The sequence below is a fragment of the Dama dama genome, chromosome 27 (assembly GCF_033118175.1).
Source record: "Dama dama isolate Ldn47 chromosome 27, ASM3311817v1, whole genome shotgun sequence".
Classification (NCBI taxonomy): Eukaryota; Metazoa; Chordata; class Mammalia; order Artiodactyla; family Cervidae; genus Dama; species Dama dama.
The window spans coordinates 60,859,001-60,878,703 of NC_083707.1; the positions used below are offsets into that span (position 1 = coordinate 60,859,001).

Consider the following 19,703-nt stretch of genomic DNA (forward strand, 5'->3'; position numbering starts at 1 on the left):
ACCACTGAGTCTCCCCAAGGGCACACATAACCAGTTTTAAGAAGAAATGATGAAAAGGAATTGCTTAGCTTATATATAGGATGCATTTCATTAAAGTCAGATTTTAGAAATAGTTTTGGTGTTGAAGGGAATTTACTGTTTGCAAGAATGGAATAGTAATTGGTGGATTGAGGATTTTTTTGAAAAAAGTTTTACCCTGATGGTCATTTTTGTCAAGGTGTTGCCAATAAGGTTTCCTAAATCTAAAATCCAGTTGAGAAAAATCAAAGATACTGTATATAAACTTAAAAGGAAGGGTCTTTACAAATTAATGGAGAAGGGAATGGCAACCCAGTCCAGTATTCTTGCCTGGAGAATCCTATGGACAGAGGAGCCTCGTGGGCTGCAGTCCATGGGTCACAAAGAGTCAGACATAACTGAGCAATTAACACTTTTATAAATTGAAGTTCTTCTTTTGCTTATTCAGTCAACAAGCATTAGTGGAAGACTATTAAAAGAATAGGAAATAGTGCTTGTAAGCAAAGCACTTACTACCTGTGTTAGCACCAGAGGTTGTCACCAGGTATCAGTGTCCTGTACTTTTTAGGAATAGACCCCCTTTAGTGTGCACGGCTGTGTAAGGGATGTTTCTCCACTCAGCCTGCCCTTAATGAAGTGAGTTCCTGTCTCATGCAGAAGCAGTCACATTTAAAAACACATCAGTTCCTTTGCAGTGCTACGTACTCTAGACTGAATTTAACCTAAACATGTGTATTGCAGTTCCCATCCTAACAGATCCATTAAGATCCGTTCATTCATTCAGTCAACAAATAATTGGCAGGCAGTCGTTTGTTTCTCCTTCTGGTGAAAGCATCGGTCGAGCTTCTGCTTTGCGCAGTGTGCTAAAAACGCCTGAGACGCGGGAGGAGACGCAGCAAGGAGAGCGTGAAGAGTTCCATCCACAGAGGGTGCCGTGCAAGGGCACAGGCCGGTGAGAGCAGGTTGGCGCAGAGTCCCTCCGACACAGCTGAACACCGCGTGCGGACGCAGGCGCTGAAAGGCGGGCTAAAGGCCGCAGCTGAGGACTTCGGGGGCAGGTTGAAGGGTGGCAGGGAGCAGCAGAGAGACTGAGGCTGGAGTGGAATGAGATAGCACAAACCACATCAGAAAACCACCCTGGCAGCACCGTGAGGAGTGGATCAGAGGGAAGGAAGCAACGTTGGGAAGTGCTCAGAGTCCACAGGGCAAATGTGAACAGTGGTCAGAACAGGACGGTGAAACTAGATGGTGCGGAACTGGTGCAGGGAGCTCAGGACTGGTGACCAGATGGGCCTGGGAGGGCTGGTGCATGAACCCGTCTCTTAGAATCTGTATCACTGTCCCCAAGGTCACTTTTATAAATGATACCCCACTGAACTTGTTTTTAATCTGGTAATTTAAAGAAGGAGCAATTTTATGTCTATGGAATTGTAAAAGTTTAAATCTTTAGAGGTAGCATTAAAAACATTACTGACCAATTGCATAAAAGTCCGTGATGTTCCACAGTGTCTTTAATCTTTTCCTGTAATACATACTCTGACCTCTGAATTCGTTTGTGTCAACCATTTAACCTTCTACGTTACCAACACCTGTCAGTCCTCGAGCTCATGTTTTCTCACCATCGGGAGACTGTTGATACGGTGTGATGCGCTGTTTTCTCTCTACTGATGTATATGGACCGTGCTACCAGAATAGCCCGTAATGAAGCAGTATTATCAGGGTTTCATTCAAGTCCAGGTGGCACGCAGCCATTATTTATAATTGGAAAAACAACAAGAAGGAGGAGATGACCATGTCCCTGTTATTAACATTTAGATTAAGTGAATTCTTGCACTTCTGTTCAGAGTATTAATGCTATCAGAGGTGATGAGAGAGAAGATCTGGAATAAGTGAAATGTAATGAAGTTGTACCTACACTTATGATTTTTATATTTTAATAATAAGGCTAAAGAAAGACGCAGAACTCTAACGCCGGTTGTGTTACAGGGTGGTGGTGGTGGTGTAGTTGCTCAGGCATCTCTGACTCTCTGCGACCCCATGGACTGTAGCCCGCCGGGCTCCTCTGTCCGTGGGATTCTCCAGTCAAGAGTACTGGAGTGGGTTGCCATTTCCTTCTCCAGGGGATCTTCCCAACACAGGGACCGAACCCAGGTTTCCTGCATTGCAGGCGGATTCTTTACCATCTGAGCCCCCAGGGAAGCCCTAGTCCGTTGTAAATGTTTAGGGCTAAACGGCAGACAAACATAGTTCCTGCATTTGGCCGTCATAGTGCAGTGAATCGTCAGACTGATTCTCCTGCAACAGAGCATTAGAACCACTTCTGCAGGCCATGTCTTCTTTTTTCCACTTTTCCTTCAGTGCGTGGACCTGAGCTGTAACGAGCTAAGCGAAGTCACATTACCAGAAAACCTGCCTCCGAAGCTGCAAGAGCTGGACCTGACTGGAAACCCCCGACTCACCCTTGACCACAGAACGCTGGAGCTGCTGAAGTGAGTCCTTCGTGAGGCGCCGCATCCCCTCACTGCAAACATGAAGTGGAATGGGATGTGTCTGACTTACTAGGTCTGTCTGCACAGAGTGGAAGTGAAGTGATTTGTGAGTCTGTAGTTCACCAAGATGGACAGACAGCCAAAAATTTTTTTCCGATAATTGGATACTCCTGTCCTTCCAGAAAGTTTTTAAGAAAGTGTTCAGACAAAAAGAGATGAGAATAATGAAAACAAAGTAGAAAGGGAGATTTGAAGACACAGTAGACCTACAGCTCTCCCCACTGTTTTACCAGGATGCAGAGGCTTGGCCCAGGTCCCTCAGTGTGCCCGTACCTTAGTTTTTTCATCTTTAAGGGAGGGTGGTCTACACACTGTCTAAAGAACTTTTCAGAACTAAGAATACATGGATTATCAAGACATATTTCGTCCTTATACAGGTAACTTTTGAGTGTTGACAAATATGTCATTTTGTGTTAAAAATAATTGTATAAAAATGTGTTAATAAGTGAAAGCAGCTCTTTGGAGAAAAATAAAAGTCAAATTTCTATTGCACACCAAAATAAACTCTAGCTAAATTAAAGAGTTAAATCTATAAAATGAAATAATTTTTAAAAGCAAGAAGAAATCATATATATTCACAAACCAGAAAAGAACTTTTAAGGCCAAAAAAGAGAAGGGGAATCACAAGAGAAGTCAGTATATTGGTATTAATATTTATGTTATATGTAGTTATGTGTGAGTCAATAATGCTAATGACTCATTCAAGCAGAAAATAAGCATAGGACATTAACATTTAATAAACAAAGTACAGATAGTTACATGAAAAGATCATTGTGCAGCTTTATTAGTGTATCAAGGAAATATTAAATATTTAAATGATAACATTTTTCCTCTCCTCTCAAATTGGTGTTGATGGAGGATTGTCAGTTTATATAAGTTTTTAAAAAAGCCATTGGCTCTGTGTCAGACTTTTAAAAAAGTATTCGTATACCTAAATCAAGGTTTTCTGTGGTAAAAAATTTATTCTAAAAAATAATCAGAAATGTGTTCATTTTAGGCATAGGGATAGTCATCAAGATATTTCTAATTACATTTAGGATGACTATAAAATCACACGGGGAGATTTTCATGACGTAATTAGAAAAAAATGCAAAACCATATAGTTAATGGAATGACCCCACTATTATACAGGCCTAAGACGGTGCCCGTTAAATTCTCTACCGAAGAGTATATGGTACTGGAATGGCTGGAGCTCCTGTCGTGAAGCGCAGGTGTGCTCCCAGATTTAAAAAGAGTAGTAACAGGCAGTGACATCATAGCACTCTTCACGTAAAAGCGTCACCCTCTGTTTAATATCTAGAAAGTTGTGGCCCCTTAATAACCTGGTAGAGGTTCCATATCTAATGTGTAACTTAGACCCTCTGTCAAGGGCTGGCCGGTCTGTTCTCCACAAGGCAGCGTCAGTCCGTGTGGTGACCCTTCTACAGGGTTACGCTCCAGCTCCCAGACCCCCTCAGCCTCCCCTCGGGGTGCACACGAGTCCGCGCCCGCTCACTTCAGAGGGCCGCCTGGTCGCACTGTTCTCAGCCTGGCGGAGGATGAGTGCTGCTTCACTGGAAAGGACTGGGGGGACGGGGGCGGGGTTATTCTTTTCTTTAATAATCAGGCTAGGAAATGGAATTCTTTAAAGGCTCTCTGTTCTGTTGTTTGTTTTTTTAATATATATGTCTTTAGAAAAGAACGTTCCATTTTTCTCTAGAATTCAGAAAGGTAAGCAAAAAATGCAGTGAGAACCTGTAAGACACGCCTTAAGAAATCCAGTGCATCGCTTACCATGGCACATGGATCACATCTGGTACCGGGCCATACGGAAAACAAACAACAGCAGGTCTTTTTTAAATGCCCCCTTTATTGATGTGTTTGAAAAAAGGATATATCCCCCTGATGTAAAATGAGGTATTTTATTTCAGAATTTTCCATTGGCACCATCTGTGATATTTATGTTTCTCAGCTTTTTAGGATAAGGGGAAAAGTGAATGCCTTCTGGTAATTAAGAGTAGAAACTTCTGTTTAATGAAATAGTTTTAAATTTCAAAGAAATTGCCACCAAATATTTCTAGAATCAAAGTTAATATTATTAGGTGTTGATTTACTTCTGAGTTGACTGCTTCTTGGGAAAGGTATTCCGTGTTTATTATATTTTGGAGTTAATGAATGCCAACAGATAATTTAAATTCTTAGGCTCAGGACAGAAGTGTTTAGGTGTTGAGGTTATATGCCCTTTCTCTTAATTAATAGGGGAAAAAAACTAGTGGCAGTTTACAAATAGGGATTTATCTCACCATGTGGTAGGCAGCCTTTTAAGGACCTGCTACATATCTGCATGACTTCGTGTTCATGGGCATTGACTGCTTTCTCGTAGGCTGGTTTTTAATGAACTGAGTTTGAAGGTTTACTCTTTTAATATTTCTGTTTGTCATCCTTTTGGGCCAGTTACAGCATGCCACAGCCAAGGTGAGATAAGAACTTATCTCCCCATTTATATATATGTAGTTAACATGAAATTTATTGAATTCCCCTCATTTATTTCATAACTTTATGATGTTGGTCTCAGCATGGTTGGCTGTGCACGTGAGGAAAGAATTGGAAGCATCAGGGAGCGGCAAGTCCCCAGTAATGTTCTGTAAATATTTAAAGGGGTGGTGTGAGCAGATATTGGATTTGAGGATGAATGTTGCAGAACTCTCTTGCATCGTCCAGGCACAGGACGATTGTAGCTGAGGTTTCGTTCTTTTCACATCTGGGTTTCATGTTGTGAGAACACACCTAACTTAAATAGTTCCTGTTCTCATGCCAAGGTTGAGAGCCTTCCATTCCCAGCCGAGAGCAGCCGTCCAGGGCGGTGAGTGTGAAAGCCCTTAGTAACCGCCGTTTGACGCTGATGAACTCGTTTCTGTGCTCTGTGTGTATGCCCCTTGGTTTCGTTGTGATGAGTAGCTGGTTCTTGCTGCTGGTGAACATTTCAGACACATCAAACACAGTGAGAAATGGTAAGGACAGAGTGCTGAGGTGTTTCTCGTTTCTCAGGTGAAGGTAGCAATGAGCACCTGTTCCGTGTTAATGATACCTGGCCCCTCTGTTTCTCTGATCAGCAATATCCGCTGTTTCAAGATTGATCAGCCGTCTGCAGGAGATGCTTCTGGAGCTCCAGCCGTGTGGAGCCACGGCTACACCGAAGCTTCAGGGGTGAAAAACAAGTAAGTTGAAACTTTGGGATGAGAACTGCTGCCCGCCCGCTTGCCCGCCATAGTGGGGCAGAAAGAAGCCCCTCAGTGGCACAGACTTCCCCGTGCCACCTTTATTCCAGCCTGTCTCCCCAGAGGGAGGCCACCGCATGACTTAGGCAGGAACATTAGCTCAGCCCTGCTTGGCATCACATCCTCCCTCTTTGTGAGAGAGGTTGCTAGGAGATGGTGTAACTGACACATTATGTCTCTGTGAGACTCCAGTGTTTGGAGAAGGCGTGAGTATTGAAACGCATCCCCGCTCTTTTGAAAAGCCCCTTTATCTTTCTCTGAAGCCTGTTTACCAAGCAAAACAGGGACAGTATTAAAGCAGCAGAAGTAGCCTTGACTGTCCTTATTCGCGACCCCTTACTGCACTGACAGCATTTTTGTGGCGCTGTCTTTTACAGTCTCAATCAGCTTGTCAGGAGTTTGATGTCCATTCTCTGTAATGTCAGCTGCTTGTCTTGCCTCCAGGTCCTGTCCATCTTAATTCCTTTCTCTTCCCTCTTTTCACCAACCTTCCCTGTCTCACATGCAGATGTTGGTTTCTTGAGAATCGTAATCCTGCTCTTCAGGCTTGCTTTTTATGAAGGGCTGCTGATAATCAGTGCGGGTGAAGAATCCGCCTGTATTGCAGGAGACGTAGGTGTGGCCCCTGGGTCGGGAAGATCCCCTGGAGAAGGGCAATGGCAACCCACTCCAGTCTTCTTGCCTGAAGAATCCCATGGACAGAGGAGCCTGGTGGGCTGCAGTCCATGGGGTCACACAGAGTCAGATGTGACTGAGCGACTGAGCAGCAGCAGCAGAGAAGCAAAGGCTCCTGTAACTCGGAATAGGCGTCGTTTCACTAGCGGAGGTGTAAGAGCACAAAATATTCAGAGCAGGCAGGGTGCGGGGGGACAGGAAGTGGAGGACGACCTCATGAAAGCCAACAGCCTTCAACCCGAGTTGCCCATGAGAATCAACCAGGCGAGGAACTTTAAAGAGCATTCTCCTGCCGAGGACCGTTAAATCAGGACGCTTTACAATCTCCCCCAGGCGACTCTAACGGGCATCTGGGACTGAGGCCTGCTGGCTAGCTTTCCTTCATGGAAAGTAAAAGGTGGGACTGTGGTTGCCATGCTGACTGCTTTTCCTTGGGTCAGAAAACAGAACGGAAGTCACACTGTGGGTCTGACACGTCCGTCCCCTCCTCTCTCCCTGGGAGTGTGACAGGTATGTTAGAGGAGACGCACACGCCCTTTATCACGTTAGGAAAGTCCCTCCTGTTCCTAGTTTGCTAAGAGTTTTTATAATGTGTATCAGATTTTTTGTCATAGGCTTTTTCTTCATCAGTTGAGGTGATCACATTTTTTTCCTGTCTTAGTCGGTTGAGATAATGAATTGTATTGATTTTAAAATGTGGAATCTGCCATGCATTTTCAGCATAAGTTTCATGTGGTCATGATGTATTACCTTTTTATATTCTGCTGGGCTCAGTTTTCTACTAATTTGTTGATCATGTCTGTATTCACAGTAATTTTTCTCTTGTGGTGTCTGATTTTGATATCAGGGTGATGCTGGCCTCACCTCATAAACTGAGTTGAGGAGTATTTTGTCTTCAGGATTCTGCAATCTTCTGGAAGAGTTTCTATAGCCTTGATATTATTTCTTCCTAAATTTTTGGTAGTATTTGCCAATGAATTTCACCTGGGCCTGGAATTTTCTTTGGTTTATAACTAAATATATGATTTCTTTAATATAAGATTATCTCTCTCTTGTTGAATGAACTTTAGTAATTTATGTCTGTCAAAGAATTTATCCATTTTCATCTAGTTTTCAAATTTATTGGCCATCAGTCAGTCAGTTCAGTCACTCAGTCGTGTCCAACTCTATGCGACCCCATGAATTGCAGCACGCCAGGCCTCCCTGTCCATCACCAGCTCCCGGAGTTTACTCAGACTCATGCCCATCGAGTCGGTGATGCCATCCAGCCATCTCATCCTCTGTCGTCCCCTTCTCCTCCTGCCCCCAATCCCTCCCAGCATCAGGGTCTTTCCAGATGAGTCAGCTCTTCGCATCTGGTGGCCAAAGTATTGGAGTTTCAGCCTCAGCATCAGTCCTTCCAGTGAACACCCAGGACTGATCTCCTTCAGGTTGAACTGGTTGGATCTCCTTGCAGTCCAAGGGACTCTCAAGAGTCTTCTCCAACACCATAGTTCAAAAGCATCAAGTTTTTGGTGCTCAGCTTTCTTCACAGTCCAACTCTCACATCCATACATGACCACTGGAAAAACCATAGCCTTGACCAGACAGACCTTTGTTGGCAAAGTAATGTCTCTGCTTTTTAATATGCTATCTAGGTTGGTCATAACTTTCCTTCCAAGGAGTAAGCGTCTTTTAATTTCATGGCTGCAGTCACCATCTGAGTGATTTTGGAGCCCCAAAAAATAAAGTCTGACACTGTTTCCACTGTCTCCCCATCTATTTCCCATGAGGTGATGGGACCAGATGCCATGATCTTAGTTTTCTGAATGTTAAGCTTTAAGCCGACTTTTCACTCTCTTTCACTTTCATCAAGAGGCTCTTTAGTTCCTCTTCACTCTCTGCCATAAGGGTGGTGTCATCTACATATCTGAGGTTATTGATATTTCTCCCGGCAATCTTGATTCCAGTTTGTGCTTCTTCCAGTCCAGCGTTTCTCATGATGTACTCTGCATATAAGTTAAACAAGCAGAGTGACAATATACAGCCCTGACGTACTCCTTTTCCTATTTGGAACCAGTCTGTTGTTCCATGTCCAGTTCTAACTGTTGCTTCCTGACCTGCATACAGGTTTCTCAAGAGGCAGGTCAGATGGTCTGGTATTCCCATCTCTTTCAGAATTTTCCACAGTTTATTGTGATCCACAAAGTGGAAGGCTTTGGCGTAGTCAGTAAAGCAGAAATAGATATTTTTCTGAAACTCTCTTGCTTTTTCAATGATCCGGTGGATATTGGCAATTTGATCTCTGGTTCCTCTGCCTTTTCTAAAACCAGCTTGAACATCTGGAAGTTCACGGTTCACGTATTGCTGAAGCCTGGCTTGGAGAATTTTCTTGAAGAGATCTCTAGTCTTTCCCATTCTGTTGTTTTCCTCTGTTTCTTTGCATTGATCACTGAGGAATGCTTATCTCTCCTTGCTATTCTTTGAAACTCTGTATTCAAATGGCTGTATCTTTCCTTTTCCTTTGCTTTTCACTTCTCTTCTTTTCACAGCTATTTGTAAGGCTGCCTCAGACATTGGCTATAATATACCATTATTCTCCTTTTACTATCTGTAGGATCTGTAGTAATGTCTCTCCCTTCTCTCCTGATATATTTATCATTTGTCTTTTTATCCTGATGAAATTGGTTTCAGGTCTATCAGTTTTATTGATAATTCTCAAGGAACCAGCTTTTGGTTTCATTGAATTTTTTGTTGTTGTTGTCTTTCTGTTTTCTATTTCATTGACTTCTGCTCTTATTTTTATTATTATCTGCTTGTTTAGATTTATTGTGCTTATAAATTTCTAGCTTCTCAAGGTATAAGTTTGGGTCACTGATTTGAGCTTAGGGTATTAATATTCTAAGCATTTAGAGCTATAAATTTCCTCCTAAGCAGTTTTCCCAGTGTGGTTGGAGAACATACTTTGAATCACTTGAATCTTTTAAAATTATTAAGACATTTTCTGGCCCAAATATGGTTTATTATGGTAAATATTTTGTGTGCATTTGAAAAAAAATTGGGTAGGTTGTTATTTATATCAAGTTTGTTGAAAATGATGTTCAAGCCTTGACTGTCCTTACTGATTTTCTGTCTACTTTTCTGTCAGTGCCTGAGAGACTGTAATTGCAGGCTTGTCTGTTTCTCCTTGTGATTCTCTTAGTTTTTGCTTCATGTATTTCAAAGCTCTGTTATTAAGTGCATAAACATTTAGAATGTTACAGTCTTGTGATGAACTGACCCTTTAATCACTATAAAATAACTATTTCTGTAATGTTCTTCATGCTGAAATATATTTTGTCTGATATTAATGTAGCTACTCTAGCTTCCTTTTGTTTAGTGTTAGCATAGTATAGTTGACCCTTCAACTACTTCAGATTAAGAGGCACCAACCAACCATCAGAAGTCCATGCATCGCTTTATAGTTAGCCCTTTATATCCAAGGTTCCACATTTGCAGAGATTGTATAGGACTATAGTAGTATTAGAGGGGAAAAAACTAACATATAAGTGGACCTATGCAGTTTAAACCTGTGTTGTTTAGGGGGCCAGTGTGTATCATTTCTAATCCTTTTTGCTTTTAACCCATTTGTCTCTTTATGTTTAAAGTATGTTTCTTTTACGTAGCATATGGTTAAGTCTTACTTTTTAATATAATTTGAATCTTTTTGGGTAGTGTCTAGACCATTTTTATATTTAATAAAATACTGATGTGGTTAGGTGTAAATCTGCCAATTTAATAATATTTGTCTTCTGTTTGTCTCATCTGTTCTTGATTCTCTTTTTCTTCATTCTTTTGGGTTATTTCTTATTCCTTGTTATCTCTTGTATTTGTTCTCATTGGTTCTACTCTGTGTGTGTGTGGTTTGTTTCAGGTCTGTGTATAACCTTGACCTTGTTCATTACGGTTTACCTTCGAGTAGTAGCATCCTTTCATATGTGTGATGAGAAGCTTACGTTGTGTACTTCCCCTTCCCCCTCCTCGTCTTTGTGCCATTATTCTCATGTTTTACCTCTGCTTTTGTTTTAAACCCCAGGATACATTATTATAGTTTTTATTTTAAAGTTATTTCCCAAAGTATTTCTCAACTTCAGTATTAGTGACATTTTGAGCCAGATAATTATTTGTTGTTGGAGAGCAGGGGAGGGACGGGGTGTCCTCTGCATTTTAGGATCTTTAGCAGCACCCTCGACTCCACCCCCGAGACGCCAATGTCAGCACCATCCCAGTCATTACAAGCAGAGACGACTCCAGGCGCAGAGTGTCCCCTGCTGAGAGCCACTGGTTTGTCCTTTCCTTTGATTTTTGGCCGCACCCTGCAGCATGTGGGATCCTGGTTCCCCAATGAGGGGTCAAGCCTGTGCCCCCCATAGTGAAGGCGTCAAGTCTTAACATGGACTGCCAGGGAAGTCCGGAGAACCACTGTCCTAACGTGATTTTTAAAATAAGAGAAAGAAAATGTTTACATGTACTAACCTCTTTGTCATTTCCGACGCACTCCATTCTTTTGGGTAGAGCCAGACTTCCATCTGGTAGGGCCATTTTCTTCGGCTCCGCCTATTTCTTGTAGTGCCGTCTTTTTGTGTGTGCATCTGAAAATGTCTGTTTTGCACTTTCACTTTCGGAAGCTGTTCTCACTGTTCAGAAAGCAAGGGTGACGGTCTTTCTGTGAGTCCTTGAAGACGCTGCTGCCCGTCCCCTGCGTCCCGCACAGTTTCTGACGAGAGCTCTGCCATCTCTGCTGTTCCACTGGGGGTGTGCTGTCCCTCTGCCCCCACCCCCGCCTTCATCCCCGCTTTTCAGCAGTTTGATGTGCCTCAGTTAAGCTTTTTTTACTTGCTTTCACTTGCTGTTTGTTGAGTTTCTTGTCATTTTCATCAGATTTGAATATTTTTATCTATTAATTCTTCAAAATGTTTTTCCGCCTGTCTCTTCTCTTCTGAAGACTCCAGTTCCTTGTGTGTTAGGCTGCCTGAAGCCATCTCCCCACTTACTAATGCCATGGCTTTTCGTTTCTCCCCGGCGCTGCCCGTTTTGGAGCGTGTGTGGGACACGGAGCCCCACGGACACAGCCTAAGTGGAAGGACTGCGTGGTCCCCCGAACGCCGCGTGTGGCCCTCCTCCCGCTGGTGTGCACGTTTCCCTTCCTCTTCCCAGTGTTTCAGTGGTGACTCCGTTTTTGCTCCTTGTGGAAGTTTTCCTTAATAAATGTTTTGTGAACGAATGTGGACATATGCATTTATAATCTGGTGTTATTCCCCATGCCTCTTACGGTCTTTCTTTCAATGCTATTTAAAAATAAAATCATTAGAAGAAAAGAGTGGGGGAAAGCCATGAAGCATAAATATGTGCTCACTTTTCTTCACTTACAGAAATTAGTTGATGTAAATTATCTGGGGTTTAGTCTTGTTGTTCAGTCACTGAGTCGTGTCCAACTCTTTGCCACATCATGGACTGCAGCACACCAGGCCCCTCTTCTCCTTTATTTTCCGGAGTTTGCTCAAATTCATGTCCATTGAGTTGGTGATGCTATCTAACCATCTCATCCTCTGACACCTGCTTCTCCATTTGCCTTCAGTCTTTCCCAACATCAGGGTCTTTTCTAATGAGTTGGCTCTTCATATCAAGTAGCCAAAGTATTACCTATTCTTAATCTACTCAGAGTCACGAAGAAAGAGACAAAACTGGATTAAGCAAATGGGAGAAGAACCACAGTTGGGTTGGGCATGGAGAAGAAAAGATGAGTCAGCACAGAAGCATTTTTGCTTTGCAGGTTGTGTGTTGCGGCGCTGTCGGTGAACAACTTCTGTGACAACCGGGAGGCCCTGTATGGCGTGTTTGACGGAGACCGCAATGTGGAAGTGCCCTCCCTTCTCCAGTGCACCATGAGTGACATTTTGGCAGAAGAGCTGCAGAAAACAAAAAACGAAGAAGAATACATGGTCAACACATTCATCGTTATGCAAAGGTAAAACCTAGAGCACCTGCTGTGGGTTTTCTTATTCTTGTTCGTGATCAAATTTTAAAAGGCCAGGAGTTAAATCATTCTTCAGATGGTGTGTGTGTATGTGTGTGCATGTGCATGCGTGTGCTCAGTCATTTCCAACTCTCTGCAACTCCATGGACTGTACAGCCCACCAGGCTCCTCTGTCCATAGGATTTCCCAGGCAAAAATAGTGAAGTGGGTTACCATTTCCTTCTCCAGGGGAGCTTCCCAACCCAGGGATCGAACCCACGTCTCTTGCATGTCGTGCATTGGCAGGCGGGTTCTTTACCACTGAGCCACCTGGGAAGCCCTGTTCAAGACAGTGTTACTAGAAGGATCATAGGCCTTTCCCTAGAGATTCTGGTCACCATGGAAGTTGTGGAATGTTGTTTCTAACTCTGAGGGCTGAATGTCATAAGTATTCCCACATTCAAAGCCTTGCTCTCTCTTTGTCACTTTGAAGCTTTGTAGGTTGTGAAGGCCGTGCCTGTTGGTATTGTACTGCAAACATTTGCTCCTGTGGGACCAGGAAGCAGAGAGTGCTTCAAAGGTCATGGGAACAGGGACGATCTTTTCTGCTTCTCTTCTTTTTCTCTCCCTTGATAATCTGCCAGAGGAAATATCTTTGCGGCAGGGCTAGAAAAAGTGTCCTCTGAGGAATGCTGCCCCAGAGAAGCCTTGACAGTTCCCCCAGGCATGAGGACTCCTGGAGAACTCAGTAGAGGCATCCCAGTGAGGTTCTGTGCCGCAGCTCACCTCGGTGGGCATGTGCAGTTAATAACCGATGCTGATAACAGCTAATATTTAGTGAGCCCTTAATATATACCAGTCATTGTTCTAAGTGCCTTAATGCCGATAGGTGTGAGACAGGGACGTCTGTCTGCACAGCTGTCTACCTTTCTGTTTTGACCACCATCTTGTTTCAGAAAAAAGCAAACACATATTATACACACACGCACCACATGGACAGACTGTTCACACAGCCCAAAGAGGCCTGCTGTTTAGGGACACCAAGTACTGGGTCAGAGTTAAGAACTTGAGACCCTCAAACCCTGGTCGCTGGCTGCACTTGCCCCAGATACAGCCCAAGCTCTGGCTTGGCTGGCGGAGCCACGGCCTCTGACAGCAGGGAAGCCGTGCTGCCTTGGCGGAGTCTGGAGCCAACGGCCTAGACGTGTCCGAGCTAGGGTCCGGAGGCCCCCGCCATCCGCCTGTCTTCGCGTCACTTCCTGCCTCGTTTTCCCTGTGGGTTAGTGGGATACAGGGCGTGTGGCGATGCTCGCAGTCCTTGCGAGAAGCGTGTGTCTGCTCTGCCAGCATCCTGATGCCTGTGACCAGGCCGCCCTTGTTCCCATCCGTGGTGACCCCGGCCTGATCTACAGGGTCTGCCCTCGTGAACAGTGGGGTCCGTCCATCTGGCCCTCCCTGCTCCTGCCGTGCCCAGGCTCAGTCTGGAGGCTCTGCCAGCCTCGGGCGTTGCTGGCGGGGGTCTGAGCGCCTCTTGATTGCTGACACTTGCAGGTGTCTTGTGTATTCAGTGCGTGATGAACTCATGGCGAGTAAGAGCACTTTGGAGCTCGTCATTAGATGGTCTTTTCTGTAAATATTTGAGGATAGACCTCATTCCTACAGGGAGTCGCACTGTGTAGGACCAGAACATGAATCACCCAGTGCGTGAAGGCTCCTGCCCGCAAGCAGCCTATGGGAGAGGGGTGATCAGCCGTTCTGACGCGTCGGTGGGTGTTCACGCCTGCTCCTGTGCGGTGGTTCCTGGTCCCTCTCGGGAGCAGAGGGGTGGGGGAGACACGGCTGCCCCCACTGGTTTGGCCGTGCTGATTCGGCTGCCGCAGGCCACACCGAGCCAGGAGAGGGCTCTTCATCCCTCAGCAGCTCCTCGGCTTTGCGTGGCGGAGCGGCACCGCCCAGCCGGGAGCAGACCCCACGTGTGTGCATCCAGTCCCGCGGGCTCTTCCCCCGAGCTCTGCTTCCCTGTCCCGTGGGGCCGTCTGGCGGCGGTGTGGGCACTCAGCACCGTCTCTGTATTCCAGGAAGCTGGGCACGGCCGGGCAGAAACTCGGAGGCGCTGCCGTCCTTTGTCACATCAGGCACGACCCTGTGGACCCGGGAGGGCCCTTCACCCTGACCTCTGCCAACGTGGGCAAGTGCCGGGCGGTGCTGTGTCGGAACGGCAAGCCACTGCCCCTGTCCAGGTCGTATGCCATGAGCTGCGAGGAGGAGCTGAGGAGGCTCAAACGGCACAAGGCCATCGTCACCGAGGTGAGGGCGTCTTCCTCGGGTAGGGTGGGGGAGACTGGGAGGAGGCGGCTGAGACCGGCGGGGGAGCGTCTCCCTCAGTGTCCTGTAAACACCAAAGCTGAGCCGAGATTCCAGATCCGAATCCATAGCATCACAGACCAGCTCTGTGTGTGATGTGTCTGGGACATTACAACGTCCAGAATACAGAACAGGGCCAGAGGCCTCTCTGCGTCGGGGCCATCTGTTCCTCAGGTGCCTGCAGTGGGGCTCAGGTCCGGTGGCCTCTCTGCGTCAGGGCGGGCACCTGGTGGCCTCTGCACGTCAGGGCAGGCGGTCACCCCATCCCCTCCTTGGGGCGCCCGCAGAGGGGCTCAGGCCCAGCGGCCTCTCCGCATCAGGGCAGGCGGTCACCCCGTCCCCTCCTTGGGGCGCCCGCAGTGGGGCTCAGGCCCCGCAGAGGTCACACTGCTCGCCCTCCTGTCTTCCTGGCTCTGGTGCCTGCAGGCCATCACCTTTCAACCTCAACACCTCGGTGTCCTCCTGGGTGAAGTGGGCGTGGTGAGGCCTCCCAAGGCCAGTGTACATATCAGTGTAAATTAACTAGTTGTTACTTCAGTTCATGCCTCCTGCTGCACTCGGATAAAGCGGTGAGGGGTTCTCAACCAGGGGCCATTCCCCGGTCAACACCACAGACACTTGGTAATGTCCGAGGACATTTTTGTTGTCACAACTGGGGTGGAGAGTGCGTGCTTTTGGCACGTAGCCTGTAGAAGCCCGTATATGTGCGTGTGTGATAGTCACTCAGTCACGTCTGACTGTCTGTGACCCCATGGACTGTAGCCCGCCAGGCTCCTCTGTCTCTGGGATTCTCCAGGAGTGGGTTGCCATTTCCTTGTCCAGGGGATCTTCCCGACCCAGGGATCGAACCCTGGTTTCTCCCCGCATTGCAAGCGGATTCTTTACCGTCTGAGCCACCAGGGAAGCCCAGGTAGAAGCCAGGGAAGCTGCTGAGCACCTTACAGTGCGGGCCGGCCCCTCTGAGCCCCCTACAGTGTGGGCCGGCCCCTCTGAGCCCCCCACGGTGCGGGCCGGCCCCTCTGAGCCCCCCACGGTGCGGGCCGGCCCCTCTGAGCCTCCCACGGTGCAAGGCAGCCCCACAGCACAGTCTGTGGCCCGGAAGGTCCAAGTGCTGCTGCTGAGAAAAGCCGTCGGGCTGCGGCACAGCCTCCAGAACGGGCTGGAAGAGCTGGGCTCCGTTCACGCGTTCATCCTGCAGTGTGGGTCACCTCTGTGTGCCGGAAATGGATGGGTGCTGTCGACGTGATTCCCGTGTAGATGCACGTCTGCCCACAGGTGTCGTCCAACCTCATCTCGTTGATAAAGCCCGAGGAGCCGTGTGATGCACAGGTGGACCATGGTGGAGGTCTGCAGTCGGTAGAGAAAGACTGACTCCAGGACGGCTCCGACCAGGGCCATGAGGAAGACACCTCGGGATCTCCTGTGGGAGTCTGGGAAAGGAGTCTGCCTGTTGAGTCCGGTCCCCTTCCCGTTCTAAGAGCAGAGAGGACTAAGGTGGACACTAGATACCATGTAGGGAGTCTCAGATGGGAGTGTGTTAGATTATTACCTGTGTATTGAATTCCGTGCTCAACAGTACACGGTGCGGAGATTAACCATTTCCACTGAAGAACTTGAAGAATAAAGAACCAAGCAGGTACACCGTGGGCTCCTCGCTCCAGCCTCGGAGTAAAAGCTTTTCACTGGCAAACTGTGAAGTTTTAGTTCACAGTTCAGATGGTGGGAACCCAGCTGGACTGAAGCGGGAGGTGTCATCGTCTGCATTTGCTGCCAGGAAAGTCAGCTCAGGGGTTACAGGAGCCACCTTTCTCGTGGATTACGTGTCTGCCTCTCCAAACACCTCACTCCTCCCCACCCAGTCTCACTGCGGTTTCCCCAGCAGTTTGTTTCAGCCTCAAGTTTAAAACTGCTCACTTCTGAACCTTCCCGCGCTACGCCTGATGGTTGCTGGGCTGTGGGCAGCGGTCTGAGATGGGGGCCATCACACTGAATCGCACCTGCCTGGGAGCATCTGCCCCCGGCTGGCTCAGCAGGCCCTTCCTCCCTGGACCCCTGCGCGTTCCCAGAGATGCTGATCAGCCCCTGTTGCTGACTCAGCCAGGTGACCGTGTGCTTTGGAGCGGACAGGTCCCAACACAGGGAATGCATGAAGCGCTTCCCACGTGTCCCTCCTCCCTGCCTGCCGCGGGCTTCTGCCCCGGGTTCTGATGACTGGTGGCCAGGAGCCCCTCACAGGAGGTGGACAGGCCTGCAGGGCGGGCAGGCCCCGGAGCTTCCCCCATGCAGGAGCCCCGCCCCCCAACTCTCGGTGGTAACGTCTGCTTGGCAACCCCTCTCTTTCCAGGACGGCAAAGTGAACGGAGTGACCGAGTCCACGCGCATCCTGGGCTACACCTTCTTGCACCCCAGCGTGGTGCCCCGCCCGCACGTGCAGTCCGTGGCCTTGAGCCCGCAGGACGAGTTCTTCATCCTGGGCAGCAAGGGGCTGTGGGACAGCCTGTCCGTGGAGGAGGCTGTGGGCGCTGCGCGCAGCGTGCCCGACGCGCTGGCCGCCGCCAAGAAGCTCTGCACCCTGGCGCAGAGCTACGGCTGCCGCGAGAGCGTGAGCGCGGTGGTCGTGCAGCTCAGTGTCCCCGAGGACAGCTTCTGCTGCTGCGAGCTGGCCGCCGCCGCCACCCTGCCGCCGCCCAGCCCCGGTGTCTTCACGCCGGCTTCTGGCGTGGCCGTCCGGGAGCGGCCGGCCGACGGGCTGGGTGCGCCATCCTCCAGCAGCGGCCTGGCCTCCGAGATGAGCAGCGAGCTGTCCACGTCGGAGATGAGCAGCGAGGTGGGCTCCACGGCCTCTGATGAGCCGCCGCCACCAGGCGCGCTGGGCGAGGGCAGCCCCGCCGGCCCCGGCGAGCCCCGCTGCGCGCTGCACCCCGGCGGCGCGCCTGGCGCCTTCCAGCGGCAGCTGTCCAGCGCCACCTTCTCCAGCGCCTTCTCGGACAATGGACTGGACAGCGACGATGAGGAGCCCATCGAGGGCGTGTTCAGCAACGGCAGCCGCGTGGAGGTGGCAGTGGACATCCACTGCGGCCGCGCCAGGGATGGGGAGCGCTGGCGGCCGCCTGCACCTGGCCCGCCTCCCGAGGCTGGCGACGAGGGCGCGGGTGCCACGGAGGACGAGCCGGGCGCCGCGCGGCGCGTGGACGGGGCCGCGGGGACCATGGGGCGCCGGCGGGGAAACGGCTCTGTGGCCCCCCAGGAGCGCAGCCACAACGTGATCGAGGTGGCCACCGACGCGCCACTGCGCAGGCCGGGCGGATACTTTGCGGCCCCGGCGCAGCCCGACCCCGACGACCAGTTCATCATCCCCCCGGAGCTGGAGGAGGAGGTGAAGGAGATGATGAAGCAGCGGCCTCCCGCGCCGGGCCCGGCAGAGCCCGCGGACTGCTGCTGCGACACGCCGCTTTGACCTGCCCCGGGCCCCGCAGACCAGGGCCGCCCGCCGGCTCCAGACTGCTCCGCTGTCTGCAGGCCCCCCTTCTGTTGGCCGTTTAAAAAAATAATAATAATTACCACTTTTCTTCTAGTGATGCTTTACCTATATGATTTCAATTTGTTAACCTCTTCCCCTAACATATCAGATATGTAAAGATGAAGAACAAAAGGTTTAATATATTACAGAGAAACAGTTAATGTAATGTTTTTTAAAATGGCTTTTTTGTTGTTCTGTTTGGAAGGCAGGGCAGGTTGCCAGTGCTTAAATGATTTAATAATATTGTAATTCTTTATTTCTTTGTGGGGGGAAGATGTTTTCTCGTTTGTTTTTTTGTTTTTTTGTTTTTTTTTTGTCTTGAAAATGATAGACATTTGTAGAATATGGAGACTAACTCCTAGGAGTTGTTTTACTCTGTCAGGTGACTGAAGTCACTGGGATTCACTAATTTTCTCTGAGAGAACCGTTGATTGAGAAATTTCTATTGTAAATATCTCCATGTTGTATAGTGATGCTTCAGAAGTTTTGTAGCTTTGGCGTAAGGAACACAGACTGAACAGCTGATTCCTGGTCCCCCCCACCCCACCCCTGCACCCACAGGGTCTCCCACTGATGCGCCTGAGCCCTGCTGAGGGCACCGGAAGGGACCTGCCCCCAGGGGCCGCTGACCCGCCCCTCCTCCTCTCCTGTTCCCGCCCAGCCCCTTTTGCAGACACTTTTTAATTGTGTTCCTTACTGCTGCCACAATCAGCATGATTGTGTAAGCATTCAGTTAGATCCTTTACATACCGAGAGTTATATTAAAGCAGAATGCACAAATGAACATGTCATAATTTTGGTATAATAAATATAAAATTTACAAGTCCCGGACCCATCTGCTTTTGTCTGGGGAGCCAGGTGTGTCTTGCAGATGATCATGCCCAGCTTGGGTTTGGAATGAATGCATGTAACTTTGGGGTTATCTGGTGCTTCTGTCTTTGATTTTTTTCTTTTGAAGAAAAAATAACCCAACAGGTTAAACTACCTTGAATGAAGTAGTGAAATCCACCCTATAGTTAACATGTGTAGCTGGTTTGCAGTGTTTCTATTTCTGGTTGTCACTGTGTAGCATATATATATTAAAAGGGGAATAGACAAAGTTGCATAGAGGAGATCCCAGGAAAATCCTGCAAAGCGGAGTTTGTTTCCCTTTCTCAGAGGCCCTCAATCACGTGAACCAGCTAGTTGACCTTTTTTTTTAATTGGATATAGTTGTTCTTTTTTATATTGGAGTGTAGTTGATTAACAGTGCACATACAGAGTGAAAATCCAGAGCCTACTGCCTCCCTCTGCACCCCTTGCGGGAACAGTGTGCGTGCAGTGGGGTCCTCTAGGGGGCCCCACGC

At 48.2% G+C, this 19,703-nt stretch overlaps 1 protein-coding gene across 1 annotated transcript in view; it reads left to right on the forward strand.

Moving 5' to 3' along the window:
* PHLPP1 (PH domain and leucine rich repeat protein phosphatase 1) overlaps window positions 1-19,176 on the forward strand; it is a 216,987-nt gene extending 197,811 nt beyond the window's left edge. The window contains exons 13-17 of the mRNA XM_061130925.1: window positions 2,377-2,507; window positions 5,660-5,764; window positions 12,291-12,485; window positions 14,552-14,780; window positions 17,182-19,176. Of these exons, the coding sequence (XP_060986908.1) occupies window positions 2,377-2,507; window positions 5,660-5,764; window positions 12,291-12,485; window positions 14,552-14,780; window positions 17,182-18,294 (1,773 nt within the window). The 3' untranslated portion in view covers window positions 18,295-19,176. The remainder of the gene's footprint in view (window positions 1-2,376; window positions 2,508-5,659; window positions 5,765-12,290; window positions 12,486-14,551; window positions 14,781-17,181) is intronic.
* Window positions 19,177-19,703: the final 527 nt, after the last annotated feature.